General features: G+C 52.8%; 1 protein-coding gene across 14 annotated transcripts in view; it reads right to left on the minus strand.

The window, feature by feature from the left end:
* SBF1 (SET binding factor 1) overlaps positions 1-13,984 on the minus strand; it is an 84,112-nt gene that overhangs the window by 16,723 nt on the left and 53,405 nt on the right. For all 14 annotated transcript variants that reach the window (XM_077340645.1, XM_077340643.1, XM_077340642.1 and 11 more), the window contains 15 exons: positions 12,867-12,944; positions 7,759-7,872; positions 7,375-7,503; positions 7,165-7,263; positions 6,791-6,995; positions 5,170-5,282; positions 3,255-3,404; positions 3,094-3,162; positions 2,779-2,940; positions 2,422-2,681; positions 1,875-2,047; positions 1,687-1,760; positions 1,300-1,495; positions 950-1,086; positions 606-781 (listed from right to left, as the gene is read on the minus strand). In XM_077340645.1, coding sequence (XP_077196760.1) covers positions 606-781; positions 950-1,086; positions 1,300-1,495; positions 1,687-1,760; positions 1,875-2,047; positions 2,422-2,681; positions 2,779-2,940; positions 3,094-3,162; positions 3,255-3,404; positions 5,170-5,282; positions 6,791-6,995; positions 7,165-7,263; positions 7,375-7,503; positions 7,759-7,872; positions 12,867-12,944 — 2,135 coding nt within the window. The remainder of the gene's footprint in view (positions 1-605; positions 782-949; positions 1,087-1,299; positions 1,496-1,686; positions 1,761-1,874; positions 2,048-2,421; positions 2,682-2,778; positions 2,941-3,093; positions 3,163-3,254; positions 3,405-5,169; positions 5,283-6,790; positions 6,996-7,164; positions 7,264-7,374; positions 7,504-7,758; positions 7,873-12,866; positions 12,945-13,984) is intronic.

Genomic DNA, 13,984 nt, shown 5'->3' on the forward strand with positions numbered 1-13,984 from the left:
AGCTCCCCCTCACAGGCAGTCTTCAAACAAAGGTTGGATGCACACTTTTCTTGGATGCTTTAGGACAGCGGTCCGCAAGCTTCCGCTTGCCATGGACTGCTGCGGAGTAGTGGGCGGAGAGGGCAGCCCGGGGCCCGCGCATGCGCATTTGCGCCGCCGCCATGCCGGTGGCCGCGGCTCCCCCTCCCGGCCCCTCCGGGCCACGAGCAAATCGGCCGCTAAAGCAAATTGGCAAGCTTCTCTTCCCTCCCCTCCCGAAGGGAGAAGCTTGCCGGCCCGCGAACTAATCGGCAGCTTTGGCGGCCGATTTGCTCGCGGCCTGGCGAGCTTCTCGCTTCAGGGGGGGGGAGGGAAGAAGGGGCCGCGGCCCGCGGGTTGGGGACCACTGCTTTAGGATGCTTTGGGCTGATCCTGCGTTGAGCAGGGGGTTGGACTAGATGGCCTGTATGGTCCCTTCCAACTCTATGATTCTATGATTATTGCTAATGTGTGGGGGTCCTCTTCACACTGATGTTCTGAAGTGTGCTGGCACTTTTCATTGTAGCTCTAGCACTGTGTGGAAAAAAGTGGCCCTGATCCATTCATGCCAGAAAGTCAGTCCATACCTGAGTGAGGGGTTCTTTTCCTTGGCCTTGGGCTGCACTGCCTGCTTGGTCACATGGCCTGCTGTGAAAGCAAAGGCTTCGGAGATGTGCTGTGGGTAGCGCAGTTTGTTCAGGTGTTTTCTAAAAATCTCTGCACTCTCAGAGGCTACCTCCTCATCAAAGGCAATACGCAGCAACTGTGGAATGAGAGCAAAAGCTCATCTCATGCCAGGTGCCCCGTGAAATTCCTGACCCAGAGGAGGAGGAGCTGAAAGACGTCTTCACACTGGCACCCTCCCCATGGGGACACAGCAGTCCCGCCATCCACCCCAGAAACAAGCTTGCCGGGCCTTCTTAAGTCTCACCTGGAATGTACAGGAGCGCAGCTGGAGCTGAGTGCAGCCTTCCTGGATGAACTGATCCACCTGGGCCTGGACTGCAATCTTCTCCTCCTTGGTCAGGGAAGCAATGGGGAAGGAGCGGACCACCACCTGCTCCCCAACTGGGAAGAGGCAAGGCCACAGGGTGTGGGAGTGAGCTGTGCAGAAGGCAATACTGGGGGGGGGGGGATGGAGGGGGAGGAACTGCCACCAAGCACATGGAAATCCCTCCCCGAAGCAGAGGAGAGCACTGGTCCCCTTGCCCTCCCCTTGGGCACAGGGATTCTCCACAGCAGACCCTCCCCCAATGGATTTTCACCAGGGAAAGCCGGTACCTAAGGGATCTGTTGGGGTGCCTTTGAAAATGATGCGGTAGGTGGTGAGGAAGACGGCCCCTTCGGCAGGGAGGAGAGCAGGGCCCCCCATGTTCCCCCCAGAAGCCTCTTCCCTTCCATCAGGCATAAGATACACACGAAGGCCCTCCATCACGCTCTCTTCCCCGATCAACAAACTCGGCCGGAGTAGCTTGGGCTGCAATACACCAACACGGAAGAGAGTACCTGGCCAGGTGGGAACCAAAGGTACTTCACCCCACATACAGCCCCCCCCCCCCCCGAGAAAGCACACCTCCAGGACAGCCTCCCCTCCTGCTGTGCCAGAAGCCAAGTGACTCCATTTCAGCTGGGGGGGGGGGGGGACAACACTAAGGGACTAACTCTCACCTTCTGTATTGGGGGCAGCCGCTTGCTCTCTCTGTGCACAGCATCGAGGGTCTCAATATGCATCTGGACAATGTCTGGGGAGAGGGAGAATGACGGCAACAGGAGGGTTACCCTCCAAAGCTATACTCGCTTGCTCACTGCAGAATCGCCCTGCCTGGCCACCAATGCCTCCCAATCCAGAGACCTACCAGGGATCATCACGTGTAGCCCCTTGAGGTGCTCGTTTGTGACACCACTCTCTGTGCAGACCTTGTCAACAAAGCGGTTGATGAATCGTACCACATAGTTGGCCACATCAGAGCTTTCGGCCTCCTCAAAGCCACTCTCTGTGTCGTAGCTGTCAGCCACACTGCCGGCGATACTGGTGAGGAAGTGACAGGTGTGAGCTCCTAGCGGCCCCAGGCCACCTGCCCCAGTTCCTCCCCACACAGGCAATGGCCGCTTTCAGTTGCCCAGCTCCAGTCCCGTGATCCTTCTCCCGGTCTGCACTTGTTAGAAATCCCACAAGGCCCTTTCCATGGAGCCCACAAAGCCCAGTGCCAGTTCCATCGGGTCTGCAGAGCACCCCTGCCAGGCAGTCTTGGGCCCAAAAGGAAGCGGCAGAAGGTAAGTCGCCTCTTCCTCCATCCCAAAGCACAACTTCTGACTATGCACTCTGGAAAGAGCCCTTATCCAGCTCAAGCAGACCCTGGTGGAAATGCACACTCTTGCCCCCTGCCTCCCATGGCAGCCTACCTGTTGGTAATGAAGCTGTTGCTGACGCTTTCTGCATCGGCCAGGCCTGAGCCGCGCAGCAGCCGACTCTTGCTGGTGTCCAGGGGAAGCAGCAGGTAGCTCATGCGATTGGCATAGTGAATGGCTTGGCTGAAGACAGTGCTCTCCTCCTTCTGGATCAGCTCCTGCTGCTTCTCGCGGCTAAGGGTCGGCCAGTAGCAACACTGCTCTGCGGCAATCTCCAGAGCGGACTGGTCCTTCTGTGCCCCCTCTCTACTTCCCTAGCCATGTGAGACAAGAGGACCAAACTCAGTCTGCAGCCCAGGCACTGTGGGCAGCCCCTTCTCCAGGCCAGCTCTGCCATGCCCAGCACTTTACCGCTTGTCCACTGTCGTTCTCCTCGGTGCCCTCCAGGTACAGAGCCCGGATATGGTTCTGCACATCGGAGTAGAACATGGCTTCCCAGAACTGGATATTGGTCCAAACCAGGTGCTCTTGCACACAGCTGTAGGCAAACTGTGTGATCCCAGGGCTGAGTTTCTGGGAAGGGCAAGAGAGAAAGGCCTGGTGCTCAGACACAAACAGCCTTGAGTCCAGCAGCCCCTCCCCCCCTGCAGAGCATCCACACAGATCCAGAGCTCTTCTCCTCCTCCTGGATCTGCCCTGCTGGACCCGGGACCACAGGCTACTCACACGGCAGAAAGCGGTGACCAGTGGCAGAAGCGCTGCAGCAATCCCATGTTCATCTGCAGCACTGCAATCCTGTGGACAGAAAGGAGGGAAGGTCAAAGGTTCTACGCCTAGCCAGGCAGCAAGCTGTACCTTCCCCTGCACTTCCACCCTCAGCCCCAAACCTGTAAGCAGCAGTTCATCATGCGGACAATGAAGTCAAACTGCTGATGATCCAGCACTGCCCTGTTCTGCTGCACGTGCAGGTTGAGTTCCTGAGTTAGACACTTCCGGGCAGCCCGGCTCTTCATGGCTCGTAGCACAGCAGGCAGAAGCTGCAAGAAGCCAAGGACACACAGCCCGTGAGGGAGACCCAAGGCTTCCTCAGTCTTGCTTCTGCCTGGCCTAAGAAGCTGTCCAGAAAAAGGACTAGCAACTCTGGTCAAGAACCAATGGACAGCCTCTCCCCCAAAGGTCAGAACTTCCACCCACCCACTGACACAGGTGGGGAGATCAGGCTCTCCACAAAGGGCAAATGCCGGCTGGCCATCAAGCCTCATGAAGGCGTGGCCAGTTGTGATGGATGCAGCACTCAGCCTGGGCAGAGATTACAGTCCCCTCATGTTTGTTGTGGCAGGAACCTTGGGCTCTGCACTGCAAACCCCCCCCCCCCGGGCACTTCAGCACAGTGGCAGAGTAATTATGCAGAGTAAGCCAATGTACTTATTCTGCATCCTTTTTAGAAATAAACCTTTCAGGATCCCCACGGTGGCAAATATTAAATCACAGGATGCAGTTTAGACTCAACCTGAACTGAGCAGGGGTTTGGACAGGATAGACTGTAGGGCCCCTTCCCACTCTCGGATTCTGTTCCAAACATTAAAACAAGATTCCAGAACACTCTGAGGGACCCAATGTCCCCCCTGCCTGCAGCAACTCAGGAGATGAGCTAGTGGAGGACTGGCATAGTTGTATTTCTGAGGCCGACAACGAGGCCACTCCCCGATGCCCTATTTGCTACCGTCCTAAGACAGCTCCGTGGCATATTCCAGAGCTGCACGACCATAAACAGGAGTTGAGAGGGCTAGAGCGCATTTCGCAGAACGAGTCTACAAGAACATCTCATAAGACACTAATGAAAGCTTATGAGATGGCAATAAAGGACACAGAAAGGGATTATTTTGCTCCCACCACTGAACCCACTGGTTCTTACCTGGCACGATTATTTAATACAGTTCAGTCTTTGAAATCCTTGACAGCAGAACAGTCCAAAATGACACAAGTAGGCATTAGCTGTGAAGCATTTGTGGGTCATCTAGTCCAACCCCCTGCACTATGCAGGACACTCACAACCCTACTGGTCATCCACTGTAACCTGCCACCCCCTTGAACACACTACAACATCTCAGGAGTGCTAGACTCGCAAATTCAGAAAAAACGCCTCCAATACTTAAGTGTCCTGGAAAGGCTTCCCTGACTCCACAAATGAATGGGTGGATGCTGATGACAAGGAGACTCCCAACTTGGTGAGAAAGTTCCACTGTCTCTATCCTGACAAACCTCAGCCTGGCTGGAGGGGAAGAAAGAAGGCGAGAGAGGGGGTAGCAGGATGTCACATTCTGCCTCCTGGTTTGGTCAGCAAGGTTGGTTTGTGGGCTTAGGCCATCTGCCTAACTCACCGTCCTTTCCTGGGGATTCCTGGGCTCTCTTTCATCCCGCGGTTACAACCAGCCAGCCTGTAGTTTTATTCCCGCTCAAACCTTTAACCTATAAAACCTCTTTGTCTCTATCAATGATTCCTGTTCATGTCTTTCTTTTCTGTTCTGCTTGGTAGACCTTATCAGTAAAGACTGAAAGCCTTTCTACTTTACAAAGTCATGTTGGATTTTTCATCTGAGAGGGGGTCTCATGTGCACCAGAGCCCTGATACGTGACACTCTGTTGTTCATGTTTGCTGTGGAATGTTGCATGCAGATGGCAAAATAGTAGATCTACTGGCTGCTTCACCCATGGCAACGAAGGCCCAGCATTCAAAGCCAGGGTCCTTTTAATTGCTAGACGCTAGAGTGACACAGGTGAAGCCCCTGGCTGCCCTCTCACCTTTTTGGCCTCCAGCATCTTGCTCTCAAAGACGTAAGTGATACAGTTCCTCACTACCTCCAGCCGACGGGCACTGTTGGCCAAGACGATGCCATTGCGCTCTGTGATAGCACCTAGGGAGCGGAGAAGGGAGGGGGGAGAAGAATGCCAGTCACTACCTTTCCCCTTTTCTGCTGACCCACATGAGACCTCTGCTGGAGCAGAAAGGAATGGGACTGCTCCTGCTTCCTGTGGCATCACACAGCCCTGCTGGGGCAGGGGCTAGAAACTCCGTTTTGGATGTTCTTATCCCACCCTTGCTCCACAGGAGATTCAGGTGGACAGCGATGCCCACAAAAGCATCTACCCAGAATGAAACTTGGTCAGTCTTAAAGGTGCTCACTGGACTCAAACTTTGTTTTCCCCCATGGTGCTCAGAGAAGCAGCAGATCTAGCTGCACCATCCTCTTGTTTTCTGAGTTCAATTAGGTGGAGGATACGAAAGTGGCCCCAGGTCATCCAGCAAGCTTCAGAGGAGAGTGGGGATCCCAGCCCAGCAGAGCCCGCTGCTCCTACTTAGTCTGAACCACCCTGGCTACCACACCTCAGCACAGACAGACCTGCTTGTCAGGGCATACGAAGGAGCGTGGACAACATCCCCACCTCTTGGCACATCCCTCTTCCTTGGTTACTGGAGGGAGATGGGACAGACAGGCCGAAGCAGCACAAAGGCTGGTAGAGTGGGGTGAATCTATGCTGAATCATAGAATCATAGAGTTGGAAGGGGCCATACAGGCCATCTAGTCCAACCCCCTGCTCAACGCAGGATCAGCCCTAACCATCCTAAAGCATCCAAGAAAAGTGTGTATCCAGCCTTTGCTTGAAGACTGCCAATGAGGAGGAGCTCACTACCTCCTTAGACAGCCTATTCCACTGCTGAACTACTCTGACTGTGAAACATTTTTACCTGATATCTAGCCTATATCGTTGTACTTGTAGCTTAAACCCATTACTGTGTGTCCTCTCCTCTGCAGCCAACGGGAACAGCATCCTGCCCTCCTCCAAGTGACACCCTTTCAAATACTTAAAGAGGGCTATCATGTCCCCTCTCAACCTCCTTTTCTCCAGGCTGAACATTCCCAAGTCCCTCAACCTATCTTCATAGGGCTTGGTCCCTATGACATCTTGTGATTTTGATACGATGCCCCTGTTGATACAGCCCAAAATGGCATTCGCCTTTTTTACCGCTGCATCACACTGCCTGCTCATGTTTAGTTTACTGCTCAAGGTACCTTCTCCCCCCCCCAATGCACACCCTGTCCCCACACTTGCTTGCTAAGCACTCTTCTTCTGAGATGGAGGCTGCCCCACTGAATCCAAATGAGAACCAGGGAAGGTATTCTGGGGCTCCCCACCCATGTGAGGAATATTCTACTTGGCAACAGCCAAGTTATATCAGTTAATAATATGAATCTTATAGTTATTAAACGTATGGTTCCATGTATAGTTTCAGTTATATGTAACCCACCCTGAGCCTTCGGGGAGGGCGGTATATAAATATGAATAAATAAACCAATAAACAAGCTCCACTGCCTGAGGAGCCGACCAGGCCCGACCTGGCTCCCAGGTAAAGGCAACATACCAAGAGGAGGCCCCGATGGCACCCTGCACTTCTTCTCGGCCTTCACTGCCGGGGGAGCCGTCTGGAGTTTGGCTGCGGCCTGATCAAGGATCCACTGAACAGTCCCCTCATCCAAGCGAGGGAAAGGCCTCTGGTGCAAACGTAGATGGCACCCCTCAGCGGGCTTCTGCACTTTGTGCATTGTCACTGCCGGGTATGGGTTCTCCTACACCCAACAAGGCAAAGGTCAGCAAACAGAAACTGAGGGCTACCCCCCTTTCCTAGCCCTCCCTCCTCAAACCGGAACCCCCACCCCAAGCACAGAAGGGAAGGCAGCAACCCCCACCTCCAGGGGCATGCACGGGGGAGGGCGGAGAGATGCTAGCAGCACCTACGTTTTTGTACAACTGCTCTGCCAGCTCCTTGATGTGGCGCAGCACCCGGGCCTGGCTCCCTTCGTCTGCCTGCATCCGCTTTGCTTCATTGGCTACCAGCTAGGGAAGAGGAAGAAGGTGACTGGCTGGAGGGGGCCACAGCCTGAGCATGTGCCCGTCCCAGCCATGGTCTCTGGAATGGCAGAGCCCAGCAGGCCAGCACCTTCTCACCTCATCAAAGAGGTCGGTCGCCCGGTATGGGGGTCCCCGCTCGGTCACAAAGCCCGCGAACGCCATGCCCTCCAGCACCTTAGGAAAGAAGTCATCTTCCACAAGTCCCCTCTGCCCCAGGAAGGCTGCCTAAAACAAGGAAGAGACTATGTGACAACCTCCTTCCAGGGGCCTCATGCATGGCAGGGAGCCCACAACCTCTGGGGCAAGACACAAGGAAGAGTTGGCAGTGGTCAAACGGGTTGGTCTTAACTGAACACATGTACAGGCAGATGCGTGCATCCCAATTTTGGTTGCTTTCCCCAAGCATAAGTGGGCAACAGTGTCTATGGTCATCTGCCTCTACACCCAGAAGGGGCCACTAGGGCTGCAGCATGTCCTTACCTTGTGAAACCGAATGACAGGCTCCGGATGAATGCGGATGATGTGCAGGCACCAGCGGTAGCCTTGCAGCAACTGTGCGAACAAGCGCAGGAAAACCGCCCGGATCTCCTTGTCCTACAGGTCAGGAAGGAAGGGTCAAGCACGGCAAAGAGCCTTGCCTCTCCCCCAGGCCATTCAAAAAGAAGAAGAAAAAGAAGAACAAGAGTTGGTTCTTATATGCCACTTTTCTCTACCCGAAGGAGTCTCAAAGCGGCTTACATTTGCCTTCCCTTTCCTGTAAACTTGGTGAGGCTGAGAGAGGCCTGATATTACTGCTTGGTCAGGACAGCTTTATCAATGCTGTGGTAAGCCCAAGGTCACCCAGCTGGCTGCATGTAGGGGAGCAGGGAATCAAACCCGGCTCACCAGATTAGAAGTTGGTGCTCCTAACTACTACACCAAGCTGGCTCTCAAGCTCTTCAGGGGGATCCTTTGTTGGTGGGCCGCCATCAGACGCTGACTCTATATCACCTCAGCCAAATCTGCTGATGATGCCAGGAACTGAAACTGAGCCCAATGAGACTCATGTGCCGGCTGGGAAGAGTCTTCCCACCTACCGTGGGGTTTAGCTAGCCCCTCACAGACTCTGTTATGAACCATGGGTTTAGATGGGACCAGCAGTGCTGCTACAGAAACAATGGAGGGCTGATTGGTTTAACCTGGAAGATGTCCCTCCACCCTGACTCAGCCACGCCAGCCATCTGGAGCCCTGCTACAAAACCACCAAAATTGGACTCTGCCTGGTCCGCCCTTGATGGCCACTCTGTCACAGCTTGATTACTGCTGGGAACCCTCCAGAGTCTGCATGCCAGACCCATTCTGCAGCCCCTCCATGAGCCACCCATCAGGGCATTCACTTAAGTCCTGTCTATCACATGCAAGGCACTTCGTGGCCATGGATCCTCACATCAGCAAATATGTCTCTCCTCCCATGCTCTGTAAAAGTTGGACCATAAGGAAGGCCAAGGGTCAAAGAATTGAGGCTTTTGAACTCTGGTGCTGGAGAAGACTCTTGTGAGTCCCTTGGACTGCTAGGTGAACAAACCGGTCAGTGCTAGAGGAGATCAGCCCTGACTGCTCCTTAGAAGGCCAGATCCTGAAGATGAAACTCAAATACTTTGGCCACCTCATGAGAAGGAAGGACTCTCTGGAGAAGAGCCTAATGCTGGGAGCGACTGAGGGCAAAAGAAGAAGGGGATGACAGAGAATGAGGTGGCTGGATGGAGTCACTGAAGCAGTCGGTGCAAACTTAAATGGACTCCAGGGAATGGTAGAGGACAGAAAGATCTGGAGGATCATTGTCCATGGGGTTGCGATGGGTTGGACACGACTTCGCACCTGACAACAATAACAACCCATGCTCTGCCACACCACCTTTGGTCCTCCAAAGCTGGGTCCGCTTCCCAGGGGTACCACCCTGCAAACGGGCAATACCTGTGGGTGCCCTTATGCATTCTTCCTCAGCTGTGGCCACTGGCTTAGGGCATGGCCTGCCAATGCTTTGTTTTCAACTTGTGTAGAAAAGATACCACCTCCACCTAATGCATTAATTATGTCTGTTCCTGAATCAGATTGAGCGAATGTCTGGACTGGACTACTCAACTTGGGGGTACCCTTGTAGAGTGTTCTGAGGCTGCAGGGATTACCGAATGCTGTGGCTAGATTGATGGTCAGGGCCAGCTACTGGGAGCATAGAATCATAGAATCATAGAGTTGGAAGGGGCCATACAGGCCATATAGTCCAACCCCCTGCTCAACGCAGGATCAGCCCAAAGCATCCTAAAGCATCCAAGAAAAGTGTGTATCCAGCCTTTGCTTGAATACTGCCAGTGAGGGGGAGCTCACCACCTCCTTCGGCAGCCTGCTGAACTACTCTGACTGTGAAAAAGGTTTTCCTGATATCTAGCCTATATCGTTGTACTTGAAGTTTAAACCCATTACTGCGTGTCCTCTCCTCTGCAGCCAACAGAAACAGCATCCTGCCCTCCTCCAAGTGACCACCTTTCAAATACTTAAAGAGGGCTATCATGTCCCCTTTCAACCTCCTTTTCTCCAGGCTGAACATTCCCAAGTCCCTCAACCTATCTTCATAGGGCTTGGTCCCTTGGCCCCAGATCATCTTCGTCGCTCCCCCCTGTACCCTTTCAATTTTATCTACATCCTTCTTGAAGTGAGGCCTCCAGAACTGCACACAGTACTCCAGGTGTGGTCTGACCAGTGCCGTATACAATGGGACTATGACATCTTGTGATTTTGATGTGATGCCCCTGTTATTGTTGTTGTTATTTGGATTTCTAGCCCGCCACTCCCAAAAGGCTCTTGGTGGGGTACAATACCAGCCTCCCTCCCTTCACCAGCCTCCTGTTCCTCCACCAGTCTCCCTCCCCTTGCAGAGAGCTTGGGGATGTGACCAGTGCTGCCACCTGATGGTTAGAGGCACGGGGTGGAGGTGGGGGTAGAGTGGGTGTTCTTCCTTTCCAGGGTGTGTGCATACTTGGCAAAAGGGAAAGAAATATGACTGTGACTTTGGTGCGATTGTTGGTAAGAGCTCCTATTGGTAAGGTGACTATTTTCCATGTAGTGTGCATGTGTGTCTGTGTGTGGAGGTATGTTTATGTGTGTTCATAGAATCATAGAGTTGGAAAGGACCTCATGGGTCATGTAGTCCGGTGGTCCCCAACCACCGGGCCGCGGCTGCCTCTCCTCGTTCCCCCCCCGCAGGCTTGCGGCCCGACAAGCTTCTGTTTGTGGGAGGGGGGGAGAGGAAGCAGGGCCGTGCATGCGCATTTGCGCCATGCGTGGCCGAAATCGCCCTCCCCACTCCCGCCGGTCTGCAGCCTGTAAAAGGTTGTGGACCACTGATCTAGTCCAACCCCCTGCACTACGCAGGACACACATCCCTATCGCTCATCTACTGTAACCTGCCACCCCTTTGCCTTCACAGAATCAGCCGCTCCGTCAGATCTAGCCTCTGTTTAAAAATTTCCAAAGATGGAGAGCCCACCACCTCCCGAGGAAGCCTGTTCCACTGAGAAACCGCTCTGACTGTCAGGAACTTATTACAGATTTTTAGATGGAATTTCTTTTGAATTAATTTCATCCCATTCATTCTGGTCCATCCCTCCGGGGCAAGAGAGAACAACTCTGCTCCATCCTCTATATGGCAGCATTTTAAATACTTGAAGATGCTTATCAGATACCCTCACAGTTGTCTCCTCTTTAGGCTAAGCTCCCCCAACCTTTCCTCATACATCTTGGTCTCCAAACCCCTCACCATCTTTGTTGCCCTCCGCTGGACACATTCCAGTTTGTCAACATCCCTCTTCAATTGGGGTGCCCAAAACTGAACAAAGTACTCCTAGTGTGGCCGAACCGGAGCAGAGTAAAGCGGCACCATCACCTCCCGTAATCTGGACATTATACTCCGTTTGATGCAGCCCAAAATCCCATTTGCCTTTTTAGCCACTGAGTCGCACTGCTGACTCATGTTAAATGTATGGTCTACTAAGACTCCTAGATCCTTTTTGCACATGCTACTGCCAAGACAAGTCTCCCCCATCTTATATTGTTGTATTTGGTTTTTCCTACCTAAATGCAGAACTTTACATTTGTCCCTATTGAACTTCATTTTATTCAGTTTAGACCACTTCTATGATTCTATGATTAATTTCATCCTGCTGGTTCTGGCCCGTCCCTCTGGGGCAAGAGAGAACAACTCCATGACTGAGGCCCATGAGGGCTCGCATCGCTCCCAGCTCTTCTATTGTCCAACCTCCATGCCCCACAATATCACACCCTGCCCATAATGGCTGAAATCCTGGCCCCCTGGCAGTCCTCAATGTTGGACATTTTAAACCCGTTCTCTCCGTGCAAGAAGATCTGCTGACATTAACTAGTTCCTCGTGGAGTGCTAGCCCTAGTATAGAATCATAGAATCATAGAGTTGGAAGGGGCCATACAGGCCATCTAGTTCGACCCCCTGCTCAACGCAGGATCAGCCCTAAGCATCCTAAAGCAGCCAAGAAAAGTGTGTATCCAACCTTTGCTTGAAGACTGCCAGTGAGGGGGAGCTCACCACCTCCTTAGTCATTCCTAATCAGCTGACAACTGACCATCCCTTATCCATCCAACCCTGTACCGCCTAAACCTTACCTCCCCAGCACCCTCCCCCACCCAAACCTATCCAAAAAGTTGCCTAAACAAACAGAGTAGGAGGAAAATGGATCCTGCCTGAGAACAGGGGCTCTCCTGACCCACACCTTCCACTGCTACTAGCTAAAAGTACCTCCCTTAATGATTCCCACTCCTGCGATGTTACCAGGAGCTTGTCCTGTCAGCACCTCTAATACTAGATGGAAATGTAGGTGCCTTCAGAATTTATCAAACAGCTTGAAAACATCTTATTAAAAATTCCATGTGGATGATCAATTTCCACCCCCCACCCCCCTCGACAGTTTATGGGCTAGGTCTTCTAGTGCAGTGGTCCCCAACCTTTTTATTACTGGGGACCGGTCAAAACTTGACAATTTTACTGAGGCCCAGGGGTCGCTGCTGAGGGACATCGCTGCTGCCACCAGAGCTTCTACTCCACTTGCTTTCCACTGACTTCCTGTCGCCTGCTGGGGGGCGCTGCCAGCAGCAGCTGTGCAGTGCAGTCCGAGGGGGAGTCCCAGCCATGGCAGCTGCTGGAGAGCACCAAAGGTGAGCCGGCGTCAGAGTGGCAGGGCAGCCCCTGAGGCAGCAGCTGGGGGGAACGAGGAGGAGCCATGGCCTGGTACCGACTGATCCACGGACCGGGGGTAGAGGACCACTGTTCTAGTGGGAACCCGGCCTGCACTTGCCAGGCAGTCCGATACTGCCACTCCTCTACTGACAAGGGGTCTCGGAGCCGGGAAGGGGGACATGTACACCCCTCCATTCTTCTACTTTCTCCTCTATACCAGAGTCCTGACCAACTGTCAGCTTCCCATCCACTCCCCCTGAAGTGGCCATTCCTTTGGACCATTTCCTGAAGTCAGTGCTGTTTTCACTGCCTGCGGCCTCACCATGGATCTGGAGAGGGATCTTACCTGCATCTTGAGGGAGGAAGCTGAGATGGTGGAGGGCGGGAAAGCCAGGTCTGCAATCTCCAGCTCAGGGTCCAAGACCTGCACACAGACAGAAGGATTGTGGGTCTCAATGGAAATCATCCACTCACATAGAATGGATGTAATTTCATTAGTTAGCCTCAGTCAGCAATGGCTCATTGAAGCTCCTCACGCTTTCCTAGTGTTACCTAGAAGCATATCCCCAATCCAGTAGACATGCTTTACATTTTTCTGACCAAGATGACTTGCAATTTAATAAAGATAAGTGTAATCTTGTTCTCATTTTCCCATTTTCCCATTGTGTTCAGATCTCGTTGAACTCTGGCTCTATCTTCTGGAGTATCTGCCAGTCCTCCCACTTTTGTGTCATCTGCACACTTGATGAGTAGTCCCTCCACCCCTTCATCTATCTAGATCATTAATAAATATGTTAAAAGTACCGGCCGAGCACCAAGCCTTGAGGTACCCCCACTACTCACCTCCCTCCAGCCTGATGAAACACCATTGACAACAAATCTTTGAATGCGGTTCTCTAACCAATTCCCTATCCACCTAACGATCTGAAAATCCAGATTGCAGTCCTTCAATTTATCCATCAAAACATCATGGGGAACCTTATCAAGAGCTTTACTAAAATCCAAGTAAACGACAGCAACCGAATTTCCATGATCCAGCAAACCTGTTACTTGGTCAAAAAGGAAACCAGGTTGGTCTGGCAGGACCTGTTGGAGACAAATCCATGCTGACTTCCTTGGATCACCAAATTGTCCTCCAGATGTTTGCAGATCGCTCCCTTTAATATCTGCTCCATTATCTTCCACACAACAGAGGTCAGAATCACTGGCCTGTAGTTTCCCGGGTCTTCCTTCCTCACTTTTTTGAAGATCGGAATAACATTTGCTCTCTTCCAGTCCTCCGGGACATCTCCAGTCCTTAGAGATGTCCTGAAGATGATGGACAAGGGTTCTACAAGTTCTCCGGAAAGTTCTTTGAGCACTCTCGGGTGCATTTCATCAGCCCAGGGGGTGTGAACTCATCCAGTGCAGCTAAATGCCTCTCGACAACCTCTCTATCCATGTCAACCTGCCACCCAGACACTA

The sequence above is a fragment of the Paroedura picta genome, chromosome 5 (assembly GCF_049243985.1).
Source record: "Paroedura picta isolate Pp20150507F chromosome 5, Ppicta_v3.0, whole genome shotgun sequence".
Classification (NCBI taxonomy): Eukaryota; Metazoa; Chordata; class Lepidosauria; order Squamata; family Gekkonidae; genus Paroedura; species Paroedura picta.